The sequence below is a fragment of the Geotrypetes seraphini genome, chromosome 13 (genome assembly GCF_902459505.1).
Source record: "Geotrypetes seraphini chromosome 13, aGeoSer1.1, whole genome shotgun sequence".
Taxonomy (NCBI): Eukaryota; Metazoa; Chordata; class Amphibia; order Gymnophiona; family Dermophiidae; genus Geotrypetes; species Geotrypetes seraphini.
In genome coordinates, this window is record NC_047096.1 from 68467924 (window position 1) to 68493735 (window position 25812).

General features: G+C 45.9%; 1 protein-coding gene across 1 annotated transcript; it reads right to left on the bottom strand.

Annotated features, from left to right (window-relative positions):
• Positions 1 to 2346: 2346 nt before the first annotated feature.
• On the bottom strand, positions 2347 to 25485 carry P3H4 (prolyl 3-hydroxylase family member 4 (inactive)). The gene is made up of 7 exons (XM_033919240.1): positions 24241 to 25485; positions 22253 to 22402; positions 13747 to 13918; positions 9715 to 9843; positions 3761 to 3906; positions 2792 to 2875; positions 2347 to 2699 (listed from the first exon to the last, which is right to left on the bottom strand). The coding sequence occupies exons 1-7, from the start codon at positions 24673 to 24675 to the stop codon at positions 2550 to 2552; spliced, it is 1266 nt and encodes a 421-aa protein (XP_033775131.1). The 5' UTR covers positions 24676 to 25485; the 3' UTR covers positions 2347 to 2549.
• Between the last annotated feature and the right edge of the window lie 327 nt (positions 25486 to 25812).

Consider the following 25812-nt stretch of genomic DNA (forward strand, 5'->3'; position numbering starts at 1 on the left):
ACCTCCCACATTTTTCTATGTCATTAGTATCTATATGTACCAAGACAGCCAGCTCCTCTCCAGCACTATCTAATATCCTATCTAAGTGACACATGAGGTCCGCCACCTTCGCACCAGGCAGACAAGTGACCAGGCAATCCTCATGCCCACCAGCCACCCAGAGTCAACCACACCTCCTGGGTCATAATGATGAGCCAACAAACACCTGCTTGAACTTGTAACTATATATTTGTAACTCTGACCTTAATGTATTAGTAATTGTATTGATCTATCTGTACTAGCAACTCTATGGAATACTGGGTCAAACAGTCCATTGTAACTTCCTGGGTAACTGACCCAACCTCTTGTAATGTAACCCGACCTTGAAATGAATAGGCAAAGGCAGAATAGAAAACCTGATTAACATAACATAACATTCCTATTGGTCCTGCTCCCGGCACCTCAGCTGTGAACACAGAACATAAATATTTGTTAAGCAATTTAATTAGCTGCTGACCAGTTAAATTGCTTGGTTGGAGCTTGCTGGTAATATTCAGCAGCACTTAATTGGCTAAGTGCCGCTGAATATCGTGGTTAGTCACCTAAGTTGGGGGTTTTCTAGGGCGGAGTCAGCACTTGGTCACTTCTGTGCTGATATTCAGCCCTTAAGCACTAGGTTTACCGCATAAATTGGTTCAAATAAAAGCCTGTCTTATTTTTATGCGGTAACCCATAACTGCTTAAGTACTGAATATCAACTTAAGTGGCTATTTGCTAGCTGGCTTAAAAATAGCCATATCTTCAAAGCCAAAGCCTGCACAAGTCCAGGCTTTGAACATCTGGGAATAACACCATTGTAAGCAAAATGCTCACCAGTGATGGCTGAATATCGACCCCCCCTACTCTCTAACAACTTTATGCCACAATCTAAATGAAATCCTACAAACCAAAAAAACATACATTCAGCCCATTTTTTTTAAATCTTAAAACAAATTTAATACCCTGTACAGAGCAAGCAAATATTTTAGACAAATGTATTAAATTAAATCAAATCAAATCATCATTTATGGCAAAATTCTTGTTACAATAAAAGAGAATGAAATACAGGTACTATAGCTGAGGGCACAAGGCATAAATCTGATACTGAGGTTTAGAACAATTCTATTGAAAAAGAAAAACAATGTAAAAAAAAACTCTTTACCCTGCTTTGCAGAAAAAAAAAAATGGAATAATTCTTTCTGAAAGAGGAGCTCAAAGACTTTAGGATCACTGAAATAAAAACAGGACAACCGAAACAGGAGAATCGACTTTCTCACAGTGAAGACACAAAGAAAACAGTACAGGTGACCACAAGGGGCTGAAAATTTTTATTCTTCAACATAAGGCTCGACACGCATGTTTTCAGCCCAAAGGCCTACATCAGGAGTTTGTATACAACTTAGATGCCTAATTACTCGGCTACAATTATTGTATCCTTGATGTTGTTACACTCACTTTTCCGTCAATATACCAGCGTTTGTGTAGAAAGAATGAAAAACTTGTGGTCACCTTCACTGTTTTCTTTGTGTCTTCACTTAAATAAAACATTTTGGCTTCTTGTTACTCTCAGGACCCTAAAATCCTAACTGTACAAAACAAGAGATAGGGCTAACAAGGAAAGTCTACATTTGATCATATAACATCACATTGGTGACCTCCTCATTGTAATTTTCATGGCTTCCAACTCACTTTGGGAGATATGGCCTTTCTGAAGGGCTTGTTTTGTCTTTTCGTTAAACCCACTCACCATAGGGTTAAATGCACAATCGGTCAAAGGCTGGTGGAAGGAGTGTCCTGCAAAAGCAGAGACATAATTCTTCAATGCTAAAGGGGGATGAAAAACCAGAACTGCAAGTCTGTGATCAATGCGGGTCTTGACAACCCCCCTCTCCCAAGACTAGGTCCTTCTTGACACATCTTGAAACCTCTTGTGCTGCATGCATTTAGGTTAAAACCAAGCCAGGAAACCAAGAAGTACCCAAGGTCTCCCTCCAACACTGAATCACTCAGCAGGCACCTGGATTTAACAGGTCAGGACAAGCACACCCAGAATCTGATGATTAAAAGCAAATTAAACTTGGTTCAGTTACTCTTCTTTCTCTAGACCTAGTGTCGGGCACAGGCTCTACAGCTGACTTGCACCAAGCACAGACAGTCAAGGTAAATGTTCTGTAGGAAATACACTGAATGTATAAATCAGATTCACAGTTCTATGAGACTCTTGTATCTTCTAGATTGTATGCTGAGGGCTTGGCTTGTTTTAAAAAATGGGATCCGGGATAAGAGAAACACCCCCCCTACCTCCAGAGATGACATCCTTTGAGTGTGGGTAGTGGTTTGTGGTACCTGAGAAGGACTGTTAGCCTGTCAGGCCCCAGTCTCTGTCCCCAAGGCATGAGTCCAGTGGTTTCTATGTTGCACCATATGCCCTTTCCTAGAAGAACAGGGCCATGTAAGAAGACACCCGGTCAGACCCTTCCTCCAACTGCAAAGTCTCTATGAGGTAACACGTCCATCCACGACAACCCTGCTCACGCTTCGATGTCTGCCTTGTCTCCCTTGGACCTGGGCACCTGCTGCCAGTCGGAATAAATTCCTTCTTCGTAATCACCTTCCCCTTCAAATTCACTGTCCAATGGCATCTCCTTCTCCAAGGGTCCTGCATCGCTCTCTATCTCCATCTGGACAATTACAGCGAAAAAGCACAGGGTAATGTAAGAAAGGCAGACCTGTGTCCCCTCCTCAGGGGCTGAGAATTATGCCAGCAACTCACCTCATCCTCTGCATAAAGATAGTGCCATGCAAACTTCAGCAGTGCGGCCTGGAGGGTAGTCTGGTTATAATATCCAAAAGCTTCCTAGAAGGAGGAGATAATGACAGACTGTTACCTGTTTGTTTTTACTGTCTGTTTTATGTATTATTTTATGACTATGCTTTTGTATTCTACTTTGCGCTTTCTGAAAAGACAGGTCAAACATCCAAATAGATGAGATAAAAAAAAATACACAACTATTGCTATTAAAACATGTATATAGTGCTGCAAGTTACATGCAGCACTAGTCAGATACAATGAAGCCTATAAGAGCTCACTTCTTTGCTGTTAGTGTTTTAGCGATAAGGGCAGGTTTTGGTTTGTGTGCTGTTTCTGAGCATCAGGAGGGATTGGCTAAGCACCTCATTTGACTACATTTACATGCTATTTGCATTGATCTTCAGTACCCACGCTATCCTTTGCGCTGATGCCCTCTGAACATATGTGTAGCCAAACGCCGGTGCTTGTCTGGAAATAATTGCCTCTAGCACCGACATTAGGGTTTAAACATCGGCCTTGACTGCTGAGTTAACCGGATGGTTATCCATGCAGCATCGCTAAATATTGGCAGAGACCAGGTAATTTCCCAGCTCCATCCTGACTACACCCCCAAACTGTCCTGGCACTAACCAGATAATGCTCTGGTGGTCTCCCTGGATTTTCAGTGACACTATCCAGTTATATGCGGTGAAAATCTGGTGTCTACCTTATCAGCAGATAACCAGATAGGAGAGACTCCTACCCAGTAGTTTCTCCTAAATATTTAGTAGTGCAAAAATTGAATCTTTGTCCCACAAACAATTTATGCAATAAAATCAGAAAATGGGTTACTTGGATGAGAGGAAGAGTCAGAGGGAGGCAGTTCTATGAAGTTTTAGCTCTTTTCACTATACAAGCTCAGGCATGAAATATCCTTAGCTCAGCACGCACCTCTCTGGGGTGGAAGTCCTCCTCCTCCAGGCTCCAGCGTTCCCTGTGGAAGCGATAATACACAAGGTTCTGCTGCATGACCTCATCGTTGGGGTCAAAGAGCCTGTAGGTAGCTACACACTGTACAGCATTCTTAATGTCATTCACTGGAAGAGAGCACACGGAGCAAAGGTTGAAGCTAAACACTGGCATCACTGCGTAATCCAGTTTCAGACCCACTCCTGCACTGCGAGCCCCAAGGGTCAGAAGGATTACTGATTTTCACAGACACCTCCTCATTCCCTCAATACACTGAATCAAGCCACAAAAGCCGGAGATTACTAGGGTGGCTGCAGAGAGAAACACCCAGCCAGTCAAGTTTTCAGGATATCCACAGTGAACAGACTTGAGATAAATTTGCATGCAGTACGTCCATCGTATGCAGATCTATCTCATGCATATTCATTTTGGACACTGAAAACCTGACTGGCTAGGTGTGTTCTGGGGACTGAGCTGAGAACCCTTAGTCCAGGGTATGCTTGATATAGAGCCTTGATCCATTCTCCCAGTCCTTGAGGGCCACCAACAGGTCAGGATTTGGGAATATTCCTAATGAATATCGATGAGAAAAATTTGCACGCCTTCTATCTCCATTGTATGAAAATCTCTCTCATGCATATTTATTAGGTGGATACTGGAAACTTGACTTGTTGGTGGCCATCAAAACTGGAAATGAAAACCAAGGGCTCCTTTTACTACGCTGCGTTAGGGCTATAACGCGCAGAATAGCACGCACTACGTTGCCCCGCGCGCTAGACCTTCACGCCAGCATTGAGCTGGTGTTAGTTCTAGCCGCGTAGGGCGCGGTAATTTCCTGCATGCGCTAAAAACGCTAGCGCACCTTAGTAAAAGGAGCCCCAAGAGTCGATCAAGGGCTTAAACTACGGGAAAGGACATTTTTTTGTTATTCGTTCCTCTGGATTACCATCTACAGTAGGGGTTCTTAACCTGAGTCCATGCATGGGTTTCAGGGGGTCCGTGAGATAAAAATTAACATTTATATTCACTATACAGACTGTAAGCTGCCCAGAAGGATTGTCCATGGTGTGGGATAATAAGATTTTAATAAACTCGGAAATTTGTACTACAGAAAAACAGTGTATCAAATTCCATCACCTTTTCCCTTTTAAGAACCGACTCACCGACGCTTTTCTCTTCTGTGTCTAAAGAAAAAAGCTCAGTGACAACGGTCCCAATAGTCAGACTGCGGGAGGCGGCTTGTCAATCTCCCTTGGATGGTGGCGACCCTGGAAATTCAATGCCAGGCTGAATTTGGCAACTGACGCTGAATTTCTATTTTGTATTGTGTTTGTCGCTAGAAACTTAGCCAGCCAAGTCAATATTCATCAGCTAGCTGGGTAAGTTACAGCAACCAAAGACAGTGAGCCAAGTATAGGATAATGAAGCCATTGTGACATCACCGATGAGGCTGGCTCTTAGACAATGGTGGAATGAGGTTTTATGACATCACAATCTGAGCTCTGGAATGTTGCTACTCTTTGGGTTTCTGCCAGGTACTTGGGATCTGGGTTGGCCACTGTTGGAAACAGGATACTGGGCTTGATGGACCTTTGGTCTGTCCTAGTATGGCTATTTTTATGTTCTTTATGTTCTTATGTTCTAGACCTGCTGTTTATGTGGGTCTACGCTCATGTCTGGCTGCTAAACTTAGAGGGTCAGCCAATGAATATTAGCGCTAACTGGCAAGGATGTGTGACATAGGCCAGTGACTGGGCTAACCACTAAGAGCTAATATTCAACAGCCATCTCCAGTGGTTAGAGCTCCAGCCTCGGCACCCAGAGGTTGTGGGTTCAAACCCCATGCTGCTCCCTGTGACCCTGGGCAAGTCACTTAATTCTCTACTGCCCCAGGGACATTAGATAGACTGTGAGCCCACTGGGACAGATAGGAATAATGCTTGAAATACCTGTATATAAACTGCTTTGAGAATGATTGTACAACTACAAAAAGGCAGTATACAAATCCCAATCCATTTTCCTTAAAAAAGTGCTATTTACACCAAAGTTATAAAGAGGAATATTTTATTTATTTATTCAGTTTTCTATACATAGAAACATAGAAATAGACGGCAGATAAGGGCCCACGGCCCATCCAGTCTGCCCACCTTAATGTCCCTCCCCTACCTTTGCCCTGTGAATAGATCCCATGTGCCGATCCCATTTGGCCTTAAAATCAGGCACGCTGCTGGCCTCAATCACCTGTAGTGGAAGACTATTCCAGCGATCAACCACTCTTTCAGTGAAAAAGAATTTCCTGGTGTCACCTCGTAGTTTCCCGCCCCTGATTTTCAACGGATGCCCTCTTGTTGTCGTGGGACCCTTGAAAAAGAAGATATCTTCCTCCGCCTCGATGCGGCCCGTAAGATACTTGAACGTCTCGATCATGTCCCCCCTCTCTCTGCGCTCCTCGAGCGAGTATAGCTGTAATTTGTCAAGCCGTTTTTCGTATGGTAGATCCTTCGTATACTGTTCTCCCTGTTTGTCCCAGTGAGCTCACAATCTGTCTAATGGACCTGGGGCAATGGGGGGATTAAGTGACTTGCCCAGGGTCACAAGGAGCAGCGTGGATTTGAACCCACGACCCCAGGGTGCTGAGGCTGGAGCTTTAACCACTGTGCCACACTCTCCTCGCTACATAACTACATAATCTCACTAGCAAAGCCTAAAAAAATATATAGAATATAATCAGAAAACAGGCTAAGCACATTAGCAATTCTATCAATAGAGACTGCACTAGTTTCAAATAGTGGAGATTAAAAAGACCTAAATATCTTGCTCCAACAAGTCCCAACTTCATGAGTTAGAACATATATTTTTTTTTTTATAAAGGAGCTTCTCCAGTCATTGTTAAAAAAAAACCAAATCAACCACTCTACTTTAAGTATACCACTCTATTGCAGTCGTCAGAAAAATTGCAAAAATGCATCTTTAAGTACAGTTTTCATAGACACAATCCCATATCACTCACAGCTTAGAACCATAATGGTTGGGGGGGGGGAGAAGCAAAGTCCAACCGTGTTCTTTATTGCACATTCACAAAAAAAGCCCAATAGTGGTCCTGTTTCACCTCCGGTTTTATTAAGGGCTGCGACATTAACTCAGCCAGTAGTAGACAATGACACAGAGACAAATTGGTCCCTGTCCCCGCAGGATCTTTCTCCATCGCCGTCACGTTCCCCACAAGTTCTGTCCCTGTCCCTACCCCATCCCTGCAAGCTCCTAAAGTGTTTGAGGCTTGTGCAGATGAGAACAGATGGGACGGGGACAGAACTTGTGGGGATGGGATGGGGATGGAGACAGATCCCGCGGGACGGGGACAAATTTGTTCCCGTGTCATTCTCTAGCCGGGAGCCATTCCTGGCTAGTTAAAAAGTGCTGAATGTTTGGACGGAATGTAATTTATTTATTTCTTATATGTAATGTAATTTAATTCTTATATACCGCTACATCCGTTAGGTTCTTTTTTTTTTTTTAAATATATTTTTATTGAATGAACCAATCACGAGAGGTACAATCAGCAACCAAGCCAAAAGAGAATAACACCATAGATACAGTAATCAGGTATACTATACAGCTAGGCCAGAAATCAGGCACTCAAACAAAGCCTTCCCATGAAAGTTCACAATTTTCATTTATGAAACAGAACAACAGGAAAACAAACCTCCCTCCCTCCCCCCGCCCCAAATCCACCCACCCCCCTCCCCTTGCATCCTGAGGAATCGACCCAGCTTAGAACGAGTCCCAGCACTCCACATAAGCCACTGATTGCCAGCTAGTGACACCCTTCTTGCGTTGCCTCTCCCAGATCGCCATCTGGGACATACTAGCTCTCCATTGTTGGAACGTAGGGCACACACTACCCACCCAGTGCTGCAGAATGAGCTTCTTAACGAGCCCTAGAGCCACCAGCACAAAGCGTTGCAAAGGCACAGTAATACCAGCCTCAGTCAGGGGACCCGTCACACCAAGCAGCAGAGTCTTGTACGACCATTCCAGGGAGCGCTCCACATCCGTTAGGTTCTAATGTGTTTCCATTCTCCTAATGAGGCTAGGACCCACTATTGAAGATGCTGGGACCCAGAGCAGATATTTGGGGGCTGTACTTTTTCCTACTTTGGGCAGGCTTGAGGCCTCTTGTGCCATGGGATCCCAGGGCAACTAACCTTTTTATAGTTCCTCAACGCTGGCTCTGAATGAATGTTCATTAGGATAATTCAAACAAGCCTAATGGATTGTAATTCACTGTGAATGCCCAGTATCTTTATTCTGTAGACCGCACAGATCTGAAAAGTAGCTGCGGTCTACAAGTATATTGTTATGTTAAACACTGGTTTTTCTGTGTTGGTTTACACTCAGGACAGGGAGGGGCTTCTGAAGGGCACTTCCTGCGACTTTCTTTATTTTGGTGGCTTATATTCATATGTAATGTAATGTAATGTAATGTAATTTATTTCTTATATACCGCTACATCCGTTAGGTTCTAAGCGGTTTACAGAAAATATACATTAAGATTAGAAATAAGAAAGGTACTTGAAAAATTCCCTTACTGTCCCGAAGGCTCACAATCTAACTAAAGTACCTGGAGGGTAATAGAGAAGTGAAAAGTAGAGTTGGAGGAAAAATAAAAATAAAATAAACATTTTAACAAGACAGCATTGATCTAAATACTTTGGAAGGTAGAAGAGAGGAGAGAAAGGAATAGAAGCAGAAGGGGGAGCCGTTGAACAGTAGAATTCTGGAGAAATTTAAATGATAGAAATAGAACAAAACAAAGACAAAAGGCAAAACAATAGATAAGATTAAAGATTTCCAGAAAGGGCTTCTTCAGGGAAGAGACTTGGCAGACAGTCCCAGGATGCCTATGTCTCCTCCCCTGAGATGTTCTCCCATCCATGCATTCCCTCCCAGACACACTGCCCGTGCCCCAGCCGCTCCAAGGAGGCTGCCCCAGATGAGGCCCACGGTGAATGCAGGATTCTCTCCTCTGTTGCTAGTTTTCCCTCTTTTCATCCATTAATTTCTATCTTTAGTTCATATATCTCTGGCTGATTATGCTAGTTTTATTCTCTTTTTGGATGTTTTTTCAGAATTGTATTATGTATATGTAAATCACTTAATAGTACATGCTCTTATGTATATTTGGCATTAATCATTCAAAGTGATCAAACAAGTGTAATTAAACTAATGTGGCAGTCTGTGTACTAAATCTGAAATCAATGCCGTGCACACCACAGCACGTGCCCTATACTGCTAGACAGAGCCTGGTTTCAGAATGACAGAAGTAACTGTAGGACTAGGATACAATCTTCCAAGAATCTGCCCATACTCCCTTTTTCCGCTTAGGATCAGGGTGGGCCTGGGAGGACCTGGATCTGGGCACAGGCCCAACCAGCAGCAGCATACCACTGGCGTAGCTAGTGAGGATCCTCAAACCCCATCAGGTGAAGACATCCTCAGCCTGCCAAACTCCCAGCAGTCAGCAGCAATGCTCTCAGCTGCCAATGCCCGCATTCCATGCACACTCCGCTCTTGTGCATGCTGGCACTGGTGGCTGGCAGTTTTCTGCTGACTGCTAGGGTGTTTTGGTGTACTGAGGATGTCTTCAGCTGGAAGAGTTTGGGCAGGGTTACCAGACATCTGGATTTACCTGGACATGTCCTCTTTTTAGAGGGCATGTCTGGGTGTCTAGACGGCATTTCAAAACCAGACAATTTGTCCAGGTTTTGAAAAGCTTCTTCTTTGGGAACGCGTCAGGAGAGAATCCGCACATGCCCTCTCGACCAACAAGAACAGGTTGAGGGGGCGGGGCTGGGGTGTGATATGGGCGGAACTAGGTGGGCCTGGGCGGGCCTGGGGCAGGACTATGGGTCACCCCGCTGCTCCCTGAAACTTACATTTGTAATATGCGAATTGCAGGTAGTGGTACATAGTTGCCACAAATTTCTCCACAAAGAATCCACCCACATTCGGTGTCAGAGAAAGCTCACAGTCCACTTTGCACTGCAGGACATCGGCAAAAAGATCTGGAGAAAAAGAGCAGATGGTAAGGAGGCTGTAGTTAATACAGCAAAGAACAAGGCTGCTGCCTCATCCCAGGTCAACTAAAAGGGTTGACCCAGTCCTGGCTTTTGCCCCTCAATTTTGAAAGAAACTTAGAAAGACAGAACCATTCACTCCAAGGAGTGAAAAGAGGACCTAATTGGTCTGTTCTGTTTACCCTAAGACAGGGGTAGGGAACTCCGGTCCTCGAGAGCCGTATTCCAGTCGGGTTTTCAGGATTTCCCCAATGAATATGCATTGAAAGCAGTGCATGCAAATAGATATCATGCATATTCATTGGGGAAATCCTGAAAACCCGACTGGAATACTGCTCTCGAGGACCAGAGTTCCCTACCCCTGCCCTAAGGTATAGTGCTACGCCTACTTTTCTGGCATTTCCTGCCTCCAACTGCTTCTCCTCCGGAGTAGTTTTGATCCCTTCCTGAATCCTACTGGGCTCTGTATATAGGGTTACCATATGGCTCCAAATAAAGGATGATGGATTGAAAGGAAGTTCTAGAATGAGAGGGCATAGGATGAAGTTAAGAGGTGATAGGCTCAGGAGTAATCTAAGAAAATACTTTTTTACAAAAAGAGTGGTAGATGTGTGGGATAGTCTCCCGGTAGAGGTGGTGGAGACAAAAGACTGTGTCTGAATTCAAGAAAGCATGGGATAGGTATGTGGGATCTCTTAGAGCAGTGGTCTCAAACTCAAACCCTTTGAAGGCCACATTTTGGATTTGGAGGGCCTCAGAAAAAAATAGTTAATGTCTTATTAAAGAAGTGACAATTTTGCATGAGGTAAAACTCTTTATAGTTTATAAATCTTTTCTTTTGGCTAAGTCTCGAGACTACGACAGGAGCTCAAGGCAGCCGTTTCCTATGAGTGTGGGAAGATCGCTCCTGCCCTGAAAACCCACTAGACCACCATGTAAGGTTCAAGGGGGGGCTTACAGGGCTTAAAATAGCCGGGGGGAAGCAGGGGTTAGGGGCAGAACCGGCCCAAATATTATTCGCGTTTTTTTTAATATTCATGGGCCGGCTCTGCCCCTAACCCCCATGGATACAGAGGGAGAAGTATAATATTGTAATTTATAGCTAAAGAGACATATGATCAAGAAATTGTTTTATTTTACTTTTTTGATTATGATAAAACATACCAAGGGCCTCAAAATAGTACCTGGCGGGCCGCATGTGGCCCCCAGGCCGCAGGTTTGAGACCACTGTCTTAGAGAGAGGAAAAAATAATGGTTACTGCAGATGGGCAGACTGGATGGGCCATTTGGCCTTTATCTGCCATCACATTTCTATGTATCAATCCGCCCCCCTTTTTCTGGAACCATATGGTAACTCTAGCAGAGAACCTGATATTCCCCCTCCCCTGAAAAAAAGCATTAACAGGCAGGAGACTGTCTCCCCTGTCACTTTTCCGCCACACTGTTCTGGCACCAGAGCCCACTGTGCAATTCTTTTTCTCTAATTTTCAGTCTATTAGCTACTTGGGGGAGAGCTCTTGTACAAAAAGAAATCAACTTTCCAACATACATAAATATAAAGAAAACACAGAAACATATGTATAGGTAAAAAAGGACCGCCTAGTCCACCCAGGAAAAGTGACATTATCCATCGGTTCCATCATGGAATATTTTGGTATTTCATGTATTGTGCAGTTTCCCAGTACATTATCCGCCTAGAACCGCAAGGCACAGGCGGAATAGAAATCCCTAATGTAATGTAATGTAATGTAATTATGAGTAAGGTGACCATACATCCCGTTTTCAACGGGACAGTCCCGTTTTTGGGCCGACCGTGCTGTTGTCCTGACCCACCGCTTTGGGACACCAAAAATGTCCCGTTTTCAGGGATAGCGTCCCGAAGCTGTGCGCAGGGCACCAGGACAGCCGTTCACTTTCCCTCCCTGCCGCGCCAATTGAAACGCTGGGCCGCCGCCGCTGCTTCTTGGCTTCTTCCCAACGTCAATTTTGACGTCGGAGAGGAAGTTGGGGCCAGTCAGGCAGCGATTGGCTGGCCCCGAATTCCTCTCCGACGTCAAAATTGACGTCGGGAAGAGGTCAAGAAGCAGCAGCGGCGGTCCAGCGTTTCAACTGGCACAGCAGGGAGGCAGACTGGAAGGCAGCGGCGGTACACGGGCGGGCAGGCAGGGGGATTGAATCCGCGGGGGGTTGAATCTGCAGGTGGGGGAGTGTTGAATCCGCGGGGGGGGGGAGTGTTGAATCCGCGGGAGAGGGGTGTTGAATCGCGGGGGGGGGGAGTGTTGAATCACCGGGGGGGGGGTGAATCTGCGGGGGGGGGGTTAATCAGGCACTGGAGAGAGGGAAGGAAGTAGGCAGGCAGGCTGGCTTCGGGGGGAGGGACAAAGGCAAGAGAAGACATAGGAAGGAGGCACTGGGGGCACTAGGGACACAGGACAGGCACTGGGGGCACTATGGACATGGGAAGTAGGCACTGGGGGCACTAAGGACACAGGACAGGCACTGGGGGCACTATGGACATGGGAAGGAGGCATTGGGGGCACTATGGACATGGGAAGGAAGCACTGGGGCACTAAGGACATAGGAAGGAAGGAGGGAGGGAATAGAAAGGGACAATTGTTGGGCCTGAGTGCAGAAAGAAAGAAAGAAAGAAAGAAATGAAAGAAAAGATACACAGTAAGAAGGAAACACAACCAGAGACTCATGAAATCACCAGACAGCAAAGGTAGGAAAAATGATTTTATTTTCAATTTAGTGATCAAAACCTGTCAGTTTTGAGAATTTATATCTGCTGCACTATATTTGTCTATTTTTCTATAGTTACTGAGGTGACATTGCATATTTTAAAGTCATTTGCCTTGACATCTTTGAAAACCCCAAATGATAATTAACATTTTCTCTGCGTATAGTGAGCTTTGTAGTTTTTTTTTAATTTTGAGGTTACCATTATGAATTAATATGAAGATATTATGTGTACATGAAAAATGAATGGAAGAAATTTGGGGCGGGATTGGGGGCGGGCTAGGGCAGGGTTGAGGCGGGGCTAGGGCAGGATTGGGGCGGGACTAGGACGGGATTAGGGGCGGGACTGACAATTAATAGATGTCCCCTTTTGATGAAAAAAATAAATGGTCACATTAATTATGAGGCGTGGCCAAAAACTAGACACAGCAAGTGACATAGAAAGCAGTATGGCATACAAATGGTTTTATTGAGGACTAAAAGCCCAACCTGATTGCATTTCGGCCTCCACCTGCATCAGGGGTACAATCATAGGTCTGCTGCTTCTTGCAAATAAAATAGAATTTCTCCACTAAAATTCCTCTGAAACCAATTTGCAGTAAACTTCAAGGCAGAGCTTGCACCAAAAAAAAAAAAAAAAAAAGGTCTTGCACCATAGTAAAAGCTCGCTCCAAGGTCTGAGACATCTTAGTGGAGGAAGTTTGTGTTATCTGCATGAAGTAGCAGATCTATGATTCTATGTTATCCCTGTTGCAGGAGGAGGCCAAAATGCAGCCATGTTGGATTTTTAGTCCTTAGTAAAGCTGTGCCACGTCTTGTGTCCAGCTTTTATCCACTCCTCTTCTGGTTGCTGTTAGCATCTGTCTCTCTTCAGGAGAAGTAGCTTAATGATTAGTGCAGTGGCCTGAGAACCTGGAGAACATAAGCTAACATCATAATTCTTGACTGCTCAACCATAAGTTCTATGCGGTTTACAAAAGATTATAAACTAAAGACGATTTTGACAATGATAAAAAAAAAATTATTTGACTAAGTATTTTGAGAAAAGATGAGTAGTTCCTTTAGTAAAATCCGGACCCCATCCCATATGTGCGGTGCTAAGGTCTCCTGTGAACACACTTGAAATGCAGGCCCGCCTCCAAGTCCATGTACCTGCTATGTCTGGATAAAAGTCTTTTGATTCCTTCATCTCATAAGTCCCTTCGCACCCAGCCACACAGTCCTCATAGGCTTTATAATACTCAGACACCGCTTGCTCCATGCCGGTGACACTGCTGCGGAAGTCGCCGCTGTTGTAGGACTTCACTGCCGTCACAAAGATAGCCTGTGAGGATGGGAGATGTTATTGTGAAACTCAGGCTTGTGAGCTGGTTACTCATTTTTAGGACAGCTGATCTACTTACCCCTCCCATCTATTAGATTTGAGAGCATTTGTTTCCTTAGCAAAATCACAGAGACTGACTGTGACAGCAGATAAAGACCATATGGTCCATCTCATTTGCCCCTCTTCCTTTTGTCCAATCCCACAAACCACTTGTGTTTATTGTTTACTGATATAATTGCTATACCACATTCCATTAGATCAGAGCAATTTACAAGAAAATAACACCTAAAATCTATATAAGAAATAAAGTTTGCGATTACCATAACACAGAAAAAAGAAAAGGCAGTGGCATAGTAAGGGAGGAGCGAGGGGAACAGTCCACTCCGGATGCCATGTTGATGGGGGCGCCAGCACCCTTTTTCCTCTCTGCCCCTTCCCATACTTCTAGTTGAAGTTTTTGCTTGCGGCAATCAACAGCATGCTCTTCACGACCCCATCAGCTCTTCTGCTGATGTCACATCCGGGTACTGTGCATAGGAAGTGATGTCAGAGGGAGAGCTGATGGGGTTGCGAGGAACACGTTGTTGACCGCTGTGAGCAGCAACTTCAACTAGAGGTACGGGGGAAGGGAAGGGGGGCGCATGGCAGGCAGGAGCGGGGAAGCAGCAGGGGGGGGGACACACATGGCAGGCGGGAGCAGGGAGGCGGAGATAGGGGCAGGAGAGGGGTGCCACTGCCCTGGGCACCTCTCACCCTCGCACCACTGAAAAAAGGAGCATTTCTATACCTCAGCCCAGGAAGCGTTGGGCAAACTACTTACAACCAAAGTGGTTTACATGGGGGCAATGGACCTTCCTAGAGTCCCAAGGAGCTGCAGTGGGAATTGAACCCAGTTCCCCAGGTTCTCAGGCCACTGTACTAAGCACCAGGCTACTCCTCCACGCCATATATTAAAGTTACTAGGTACAGTATTGCAAGGAAAAAGTAATATATTACAGTTACTAGTTATTTGTTTAATGAAAGTAATGTGTTACCTTTAGTTAACTTTTATTCCTGGATATAAACAGTTGTTTTGACTTTACATAAAATTAATTCTAGCAATTAGAATTTCATCCATTATCAAAGAAAACATCAAACAGAAAATGTTCAATTCCTCAAACATAGGGATCCAATACAATTAGAGAGATATTTAAATCAAAGAAGGGTAAAAGCCCATGACAATAGCTAGCATATGAGCAGTGCAGCAATCAGTCAAACATTACCTCGATATGACAGCACCAGGTAGAGCCTCTTTTTGGGGTCAGCAAAGAAACAAAAACATGTTCAATCAGAACGGTTGATCATACGGTTCCAGGATTGAAGTTTGGTCAAAAAATTCTTCAGGTTACGACAATTAAGAACAATGAGACAGACCCGTTCTAAGCCAGATCAGTTTTAGAACAGTTGCATAAGTGGTTCTTCTCCCATATTTAGACAACTGTAACTCCTTATATTATGGTATCCCCAAGAAGGAATTTAAGAGATTATAGCGTCTTCAGAATACAGCAGCTAGACTGATTTTCTGAGTAAGTCAGTTTGAGAGTTAGTCCACTATTGATTGCCCATGAAAAAAAAAGAATTCCGTTTAAGATTGTTTGTATGGTACATAAGGCACTATCCAATATCAAGGAAATGAGCTCCTTCTATATTTCAAGAACAACACAATGCTTCAAGTTGACCTTTCCTTCCCCCTCAGCATGTCCATTGCAAAAAAAATTATTTGAGACTACCTTCGAATTTCAAGGTCCCAAAGTTTGGAACACCCTACCATTACATTTATGTCAACTCTCTTCCTACTTCTATTTCAGGAAAATGTTGAAGCCATATCTCTTCCCTTTGTAATACTTATGACGGATTGAAAGGGACACAAGAGGGAAGGAAATGCAAGAAAGTAACAGGCCGCAAACTCAAGTGTAGGTACACAAGCGCAAGGAGCCTAAAGAATAAGATGTGGGAATTGGAAGCTATGGCACAAAAAGATAACCCAGACATCATCGGCATCACGGAAACATGATGGAACAAGGAAAACATCTGGGACACTATGCTACCAGGATACAAGCTATACCGCAGAGACAGAATAGGACAAAAAAGATGGGGGTATTGCCCTGTACATAAAAGAAGGAATTGAGTCTACCAGAAAGAACACGCCGGAAACGAGCAATAAGGTAGAGTCTCTATGGGCCAAATGGAATGGATACGAAGTTCGGTATCTACTACCGACCTCCAGGGCAGTCCGAAGAGACTGATGGTGAAATGACGGACAAGATTAAATGCAACTGCAAGGGAGGCAACGCAGTTATCATGGGTGACTTCAATTATCCGGGGATAAACTGGAACCTAGGCACCTCAGGCTGCGCTAGGGAGACCAAGTTCCTGGATGCTGTAGGCGAGTGCTTGTTGGAACAACTTGTCAAGGAAATGCAATTCTGGACTTAATTCTAAATGGACTACGAGAACCAGTGCAAGGTGTAGAAGTAGAAGGGATGCTGGGAAGCAGTGATCACAGCTGTGGCGGTGGCGGTGAAAAGGACGAACAGAATGCTAGGTATGATTAAGAAGGGGATCATGAACAGATTAGAGAAGGTTATCATGCCGCTGTACCAGGCCATGGTACGCCCCCACCTGGAATACTGTGTCCAGCACTGGTTGCCGTACTACTCAAAAGGGTCCAGAGAAGAGCGAGTAAAATGGTTAAGGGGCTGGAGGAGTTGCCGTCCAGTAAGAGATTAAAGAAACTGGGCCACTTCTCCCTTGAAAAGAGGAGACTGAGAGGGGACATGATCGAAGCATTCAAGATAATGAAGAGAATAGACTTAGTAGATAAAGACAGGTTGTTCACCCTTTCCAAGGTAGAGAGAACGAGAGGGCACTCTCTAAAGTTAAAAGGGGATAGATTCCGTACAAACGTAAGGAAGTTGTTCTTTACCCAGAGTGGTGGAAAACTGGAATGCTCTTCCGGAGGCTGTTATAGGGTAAAACACCCTCCAGGGATTCAAGACAAAGTTAGACAAGTTCCTGTTAAACCAGAATGTATGCAGGTAAGACTAGACTTAGTTACGGCACTGGTCTTTGTCCTAAGGGCTGCCCCGGGAGCGGACTGCTGGGCACGATGGACCACTGTTCAATCAATTATGACTTTAACAAATCTTATTGTATCTGTAATAATGCCAGGAATCTTATTGTAAACCACAATGAATCCTTGCTGAAAATTTCAGGTTATAAGAAACTGTATGGTATGGTAATGTTTACAAAGTTTCCAGTGGATGAGACTACAACATTATTATGCCTTTCCACATGTAAATCTCTCATCAGAACTTTTGGGCTTGGAGTCATGGCCTGGGAACTTCCCTTCTCTTGGCCCGACCCCAAGGCTTTCGCCTCCCTTTACGCGATTCCTCTACTAAGCAGCCTGCAGAAAGGATCGCGGGTACTTCAGTGATCCTTGCAGGTTGCCATAGGCCTCCCGAGTTGTCCCTCTGCTGCGGTCCCACCCCTCCTCTGACGTTATAGGAGGGGCGGGACCGTGACAGAGAGACAACTCGGGAGGACTATGGAAACCTGCAAGGATCGCTGAAGTACCCGCGATCCTTTCTGCAGGTTGCTTTTTACAGGAATTGGGTAAAGGGAGGCCAGAGAGTAACACACAGGCCTTCCCGGGGGGAGGGGGAGGGAGGACAGACCTTCGGGGGGAGGTACAGGCCTTCAGGGGGGACAGGCCTTCAGGTGGGGGTGCAGGCCTTCAGAGGTTCAAGGGGGGGACAAGCCTTCAGGGGGACAGGCCTTCGGGGTGAGGGTGCAGGCCTTTAGGGGGGTGCAGGCCTTCAGGGGTGGACAGGCCTTCAGGGGGGACAGACCTTCAGGGGGGTGCAGGCCTTCGGGGGTGAGGTGTAGGCCTTCAGGGTGGGTGCAGGCCTTCAGGGGGGAGGTACAGTCCTTTGAGTGGGGACAGGCCTTCAGGGGGGAACAGACCTCCAGGGGAAGGGGTCCTGGTGTAGAAGTACACGGAGGGAGGGAAGGGGGGTTCAAAGATATGTGCATATGCCGGACTTTGGGGGAAGAAATAATGGGTCTAAAAACAGAGGAGTGGGAGAAAGATGGTGGATAATGGGATTTAGGGAGGGAAGGAACAGAAAGGGAGAGAAGTTGGACACAAGGGATGGTGTGGAGGGGGGATAGAGATACTAGATAGGAGGATAGTTGGGAAGAGAAAGGGAGAGATGGTGGACTCTGGGGTGATGGGGAAGGAGGGAGAGATCTTGGATGAAAGGGTAGTTGAGAAAAGGTGAATATGTGGATGGAGATGAAAAAAAAGGAAAGATGCCAGACCTCCGGGGGAGGGGAGGTAAACGGAAGTGGAGGACAAAGATGGCAGATTGATGGTTAGCACGGAGAAAGAAGAAAGAAGGAGACCATGGCAAGCAAGACAACCAGAGCCTGGGATCAACAAGATTTGAATATTGACCAGACAACAAAAGGTAGAAAAATAATTTTATTTTCTGTTTTGTGATTACAATATGTCAGATTTGAAAAGTGTATCCTGCCAGAGCTGGTGTTAGACCACAAACATGAGCTAGGATTTAACAGAGAGAGGAAAAGTCCTTTTTTGTTTCTTTATTTTGTTTACACCACAGCGCCAGTGTGGTTAGGAGAAGCCAAAGGGGGTGAAAAAGCTATAAAATAAACCCACCAGGATGTTTGAAAAAAACACCCAATTGGGCAGGAAAATCGAATCGAATTGAAAAACCAATTCAATAGGCTGAATCGAATCGAAATTTTTTTTCCTGAATCAGGCTAGTTTGTGCTACTGTCTTAGACTTTAGAACCAGGGATTGGAGAGAGATGGCATCCTCAGTACTTTATAATGCAAGTGAAACGAAAATTTGATCAGACTTTTGAAGGGTCTGCAGAAGAAAAATATTATATAGGCTGGGGGAAATGGGAACTTTTCTTCCTTCTATTTTTGTGAATGGCAAGGCTGAGGATGTCAGAGAGTTCAGTTAAAATATGTGCTTTATAAGAAAATATAATAATGTGTTTTATAAAGTGTATAAGCATTGCTGGCCTACCCAGTGAGGTGTTCCTAGTGGTGGTGATGGTGGTGGCAGCGTGTCAATGTGTTGAGAGGAAGAGGTGGTCTGGGAAATTCTGCTGAGCAAACTCCGGGGCCATTTCCACCCCCCAGTTAGTCCACTCCACTCAACTGGTTCACACACTGAGTGGGTCTTTGGGTGTTGTGCCTGGGTAGTTGTTTTGGGATCTCTTCCAGTGGTTTGTCAGTATCTCCTTGTGTTTGAAGGAAGGAAACTTTGTTAACCTTAGCATTGACCTTCAGAATATGTTTGTAACAGCGCTGCTTGTGTAGCATTAGGCTATGTAGTGATCGAAAGAAAAAAACAGACCTTTGCACATTTTTGCACTATATGGTGGGTGTATGAGGAGATTCACATTTCCTGCACAGCTAAGTCCGTGTGAAGTTACCTTGTGCTGTATTTGACATCTAGCAAGGTCTCTGTTTGGAAGGAAAGATCTCAGCTTAAAAATGAAGTGGCCAGAAGTTATGGTAAAAGTAGATAGAGTAGCTGGTTTTAAGAAAGGTTTGAACAAATTCCTGGAGGAAAAGTTCATAGTCTGTTAGTAAGACATGGGGGAAGCATCTGCTTACCCTGGATCGGTAGCATGGAATGTTGCTACTCTTTGGGTTTTGACCAGATACTAGTGACCTGGATTGGCTATCATGAGAATGGGTTACTGGGCATGATGGACCATTGGTCTGACCCAGTTAGGCTATTCTTATGTTATGTTCTCATCTGTAGGGGCCTTTGTTTTCACTTCTTATTTTAATGTATTTTTTTTCTGGGAACTTATCAGTGTTTTTTTATAATGGGAACAAAAATGGAAGAGATTTAATGTGGGTGGAATGGGGGGGGTAACTAATTTCTTCAGCTAAATAATTCAATCCACCTCAACCAGACATAGGAGAACTCATGCACCATTCACATACCCTCCAACCAAAAACGTCAAAAGAAAAAAAACTGTTCGACAACCTCCTAGCTATTCGATCCCCAACTCTACAACCTATTGACCTTGACCACAGGCTACAAAACCTTCAAAAAAGAAATAAAAACCCTTCTATTCAAAAAACACATAAAACCGAACTAACACAATCAGAACTGTCCCAAGCATCACCTGCAACTACTCCATATGTACTTCTGATGTCATGACAAATCAGACATAATTTATGTTATGTTATGTTATGTTATGGTATGTTTGGAATAATGGTTACATATATGAGGTTCAATTAAAGAAAATTTTCACCGCCTGTTTCTATTCCAATGTTCCCTCTAAGGCAGGGGTGCCCACACTTTTTTGACTCGTGAGCTACTTTTAAAATGACCAAGTCAAAATGATCTACCAACAATAAAATTTTAAAAAAACACAACGCACACTGTAAGCATAGAATTGCTAATTATCATTCCTATTCTGGGGTTTTTTCAAAGAGGTCAAAGCAGATGACTCTATGCACTGTCACCTCAGTAACATTCATACAAAAATAGACAAATACCCACCCCCCTTCCTTTTTACTAAACCACAATAGCAGTTTTTAGTGCAGGGAGCTGCGCTGAATGCCCAGCGCTGCTCTCGACGCTCATAGGCTCCCTGCGCTAAAAACCACTATTGCGGGTTAGTAAAAGGGGACCATATTGTAAAATATAGATAGCAGATATAAATTCAGACACATTTTGATCACTAAATTTAAAATAAAATCATTTTTCCTACCTTGTCTGGTGATTTCATGAGTCTCTGGTTGCACTTTCTTCTTCTGACTGTGCATCCAATCTTTCTTTCAGCCTGTATGCTTCCTCTCCTCCACACCTCATTCCCTCCCCCAACTTTTTTTTCCTCTCTCCCTGACCTTTCTTTCTTTCTGTCTTCATACCCCCTTTCTTTTTTTCTGTTTCTCTTCTTTCCTTCTGTTTCCCTGCCTGCCCCCTTTCTTACTTTCTCCCTGCCCTTCCCCAAGCCACTGCCACTGCCATCGGGGAACAGGACCCAAACGCCACCAATGGATAACAGGCCCCAACGCCGCCCCATGCTCTCCCTGCTTCGGACTGATCAGTCTTCCTCTCCCCAACGTCAATTCTGCCGTCGGAAAGTTCCGCCCAGCCAGGCAGCGATTGGCTGGCCCGAACTTCCTCTCCGATGGCAGAATTGACGTCGGGGAGAGGAAGACTGATCGGCCCGATAGATCGCCAAGGCAAAGTGAGTCCTCGATGATCGACTCACTTTGCCTTGGCGAGCTACCAGTAGATCGTGATCAACCTATTGGGCACCCCTGCTCTAAGATTGATGAGGTGTGTGCAAAAAAATATATGCATGAGCGACAATTTACATACTCCACAAATTTATGAGCAGACGTGGAGGTACCACCTGTTCGCCTTCTCTGTTTCTACCTTGGTAAGGTATTATCTCCTGTTGGGGAGCGCCTAAATCACATCAGCATCTAAAGGATTTCGGAGGGAGGCTGGATTTAACTGCCTAATCCAAACTACCACAACCAGACATAGAAGAACCCACACACCATTCACGCACCCCCCCAATCAGAGACGTCAAACGAAAAAAACTGTACGATGGCCTTCTAGCCACACAAGCAGAAAAACTAGACTACCAACTCTCCAATTTACTGATAACGACCCCAGACTACAAAATCGTTCAGAAAAGAAATAAAAACCCTGCTATTCAAGAAATCCTTGAAGACAAACTAACACTACAAGAATCGTCCCAATTCTCTGAAGCAACCCGCTCTGCTCTTTAATTTCTCTGGAAATGGCCAGATAACTCATTTTGTAATCCGTCTTGAACCGCAAGGTAATGGCGGAATAGAAATCACTAATGTAATGTGATGTATATATGTATTTCCAGTCTAAAATTCTTGGCAGATTACAAAGTAAACATGCATAACTGTCTATCAACACAAATAAGACAACAATTAAAACATGAACGTCCACACGATGAGAGCTGTTAGTTTGCGTACCTTAGCTTGTTTCACCCCTCCAACCAAAACACTAGATTGCTCTCTCTGATCCACTTGTCTTTGCTGTGACAGGGCTCCCCTTCATGTGCCACTGAGTTTGTGGCTCCCACAGCACTGACTGCCACTAACCCTGCTGGCTGAATATTAGAGCTGGACCTCTCCATAATCCTGCTGCTGCCTCTTCCCACTTCCTCCTCTTATTTGCATACAGGTTTGGTTGCACAAGCGCCTGGATCAACAAATAGACCAAAAAGATCACCCACCTCATAGGGCTGTGCCTCCAGATCCACCGGTTGTTCCTCCTCGTCCAGCAGCGTTTTATAATACTCCAAGTATCTGAGAGTTATCTCATGCTTCGGATTCTTCTGCAAGTAGGTGTGAGCAGCTGAGGCTGCCTTTTCAATATTGTTTGTCTGAGGGAAAAAATGATCCCCCCCAAAAAAAAAACAACAAAAAACACAGTGGTACATTGTAACAGTGGCTAGGAGATAAAGTGTCACCAGATTAAGATTGATAATAAACTTGAATTTATAATCTCCCAAAGAAAGCACAAAACCCCCCAAAGGCAGCTAAAGGGGGGTGGGGGAGGGGAACCATGGAGCTCATGTGGGAAAATTTGAAATGATAGGGATTCAGTCTGAGCAGACAAGAAACTACTCAGCTATGGAACATTTGTGCTGTAAACATTTTGCAATGAAAGAAAGCCCTGCGTCCCTGCTCCTCCTCCTCGCTCTCTACCCCCACCCCCATGCATCATCTACTGAAAACTGTAGGAAGAGCACAGTCCTGAGACGTGGCAGTCACACATTTTCCATAAATCAAAGGGCTCCGTCAGTGCTTCCCTTTAGCGGAGGCTCAGTTGGTACACTGAGAAGATACAGGAGGGAAGACTAGAGAGGTATAGGATAAGCCGGCAGATCCAGACTGCTTCAACTTAGGGCCAGATGTAGACATAACGGGAAAAGCCCTCTAGCACATCTGGTCAGTCTGGTTCCTCCTCTTCTGGACACCTTTCAAGGCTAGAACAGAAGCAGCATGGAAAAAACTGCAGAACAATCCTCCTAGCCCTCCTTCCGCCAGGCCCCAAATTCAAACAGGCACTTTCACAGGCCCTCCAAAGAGAGAGGTGATGAGGGTGTGAATCCTATATATCTGTGCCAAGACCCATTTATATAAAGAGAAAGCAGCATATGCTCATTTCTGAATATTTACTCAACATTTCTGCAAAAGTTCTTTGCATGATAGTATTGTAATGGGAAAAAAAAAAAAATCTAAAGCCGGGACCCTTAAGAAGCCATCTTCAGAAGCCTTTCACTAACAATTTCCTTAGTTTCTACCCTTCTCATTTGCCGCCCATCCTAAAAATTGTCTTCAAGTACCTCCACCAATAATAATAATAACTTTATTTTATTTATACCGCCATACCACAAACAGTTCAAAGCGGTTTACAGGGGAAGAGACTGTATACAGACATTACAGAGAACTTTTGAAATTACATTGGCATGGTAAGGTGAGTCAAGTTTATCTGGAAGTGTTTTGGAAGTACATCAAGGTTGAAGTCAGGCCAGAGATGACTTCCTAAAAGTTTGAGATGAAGTTGTTTAAACATTTGTTCTTTGTTCCCCCTTAATCTGGGACTCGGTAAAGGCGAGATTTTCAGGTTCTCCCCTCTCTTAATCACTCCTCTTAACTGTTTCCTCTCTGCCTCTTAACACCCCTCAACCAGGTCAGGATTAATTCATCGAGGGCCCCTAGGCACCCAAGTACACTGGGCCCCCCTGCCCCGCCCCACCATGCGCCCAGGCGGAAACAGGAAGCTGCGTCAGAGGGAAGCTTTGGGCAAGCAGCACCACTTGCACAATTACAGTTCCCGTTGCCTTTCTTATCCGTGTTGCTTGCTTGTCTTACCTTCCATCGATGAGGGCCCCCCACCCCCTCATCGATGGAAAGACAAGCAAGCAGCGCATTGCCGCTCGGGGGTGCCCGCGTTGGCGATTGATGCTGGAGGGAACAATGTTGATGCCCTCCTTCATTGGGCCCCCCTGACCATTTCGGGCCCTAGGCACGTGCCCTGCCCTCAACTTTTCCCTGTAACCCCTCATATTTTTCAGCCCTCCCCCCCCCCCACCCACACACTCATGTCTTGTAACTCCCCATAATTCTCAACTCCCCCCCTTCTCCCACACATTCACTTCTCCTTGTATGACCCCCCCCCCCCCCCCCGGCCAGGTCTCATCTCTTCCCCTCTCACCTTGAAGTGGGCATAGTGCAGGTAGAGGTAGGGCTTTCTCTTCTGGAAGTCCTGCACGGTGTCCGGGGGCGGGTAAGGCAGCTGCAAGGCGGGCAAGCTCTTCTTGCAGTCCCGCAGGCAGCCCGCCCGGCTCAACACCCGGCCGAAGAGCAGCAGCTCCGGGTCCTCGCACTCCCGCTCATCCGGCACCTGCTCGCTGCAGCTACGCGCGCAGGAGGCCTCGCTGTCCCGCAGGACGCGATGGAGGCGGAGGCTGAGCTCCAGCGCCTCGGCGCTCTCCCTCCAGCTCCCCGCCTCGTAGAGCTCCAGCGCCCGGGTGTAGGTGGGCAGCAGCGGCTGCAGGTCCGCTCGGGGGAAGCCCCGGAAGCTGTAGCGCTCGTACTGAGCCCCGGCCAGAGGCAGCAGCAGCAGGAGCAGAGCCCCGAGCCGGTCCATGGATGAAGAGGGTGCTGCTCCCCCACTTCCCCCAGGGGCTCCCCAATTCCTCTCACTGCTTCCCAGTCCCCTGCAGCCCCCGATTCCCTTCTCTACTTCCTTCCTTTCAATGCTGCCCTGTCCCCCCAGGGGCTCCCCAATTCCTCTCACTGCTCCCCAATCCTCTGCAGCCCCCGATTCCCTTCTCTACTTCCTTCCTTTCAATGCTGCCCTGTCCCCCCAGGGGCTCCCCAATTCCTCTCACTGCTCCCCAATCCTCTGCAGCCCCCGATTCCCTTCTCTACTTCCTTCCTTTCAATGCTGCCCTGTCCCCCCAGGGGCTCCCCAATTCCTCTCACTGCTCCCCAATCCTCTGCAGCCCCCGATTCCCTTCTCTAGTTCCTTCCCTTCAATGCTGCCCTGTCTCCCGATGTTCTTCAGTCCCCCCAGGGGCTCCCCAATTCCTCTCACTGCTCCCCAATCCTCTGCAGCCCCCGATTCCCTTCTCTACTTCCTTCCCTTCAATGCTGCCCTGTCTCCCGATGTTCTTCAGTCCCCCCAGGGGCTCCCCAATTCCTCTCACTGCTCCCCAATCCTCTGCAGCCCCCGATTCCCTTCTCTACTTCCTTCCCTTCAATGTTGCCCTGTCCCCCGACGTTCTTCAGTCCCCCAGGGGCTCCCCAATTTCTCTCACTGCTTCCCAGTCCCCTGCAGCCCCCGATTCCCTTCTCTACTTCCTTCCCTTCAATGCTGCCCTGTCCCCCGATGTTCTTCAGTCCCCCAGGGACTCCCCAGTTCCTCTCACTGCTCCCCAATCCTCTGCAGCCCCCGATTCCCTTCTCTACTTCCTTCCCTTCAATGCTGCCCTGTCCCCCGACGTTCTTCAGTCCCCCCAGGGGCTCCCCAATTTCTCTCACTGCTTCCCAGTCCCCTGCAGCCCCCGATTCCCTTCTCTACTTCCTTCCCTTCAATGCTGCCCTGTCCCCCGACGTTCTTCAGTCCCCCAGGGGCTCCCCAATTTCTCTCACTGCTTCCCAGTCCCCTGCAGCCCCCGATTCCCTTCTCTACTTCCTTCCCTTCAATGCTGCCCGGTCCCCCGATGTTCTTCAGTCCCTCGGGGCTCCCCAATTCCTCTCACTGCTCCCCAATCCTCTGCAG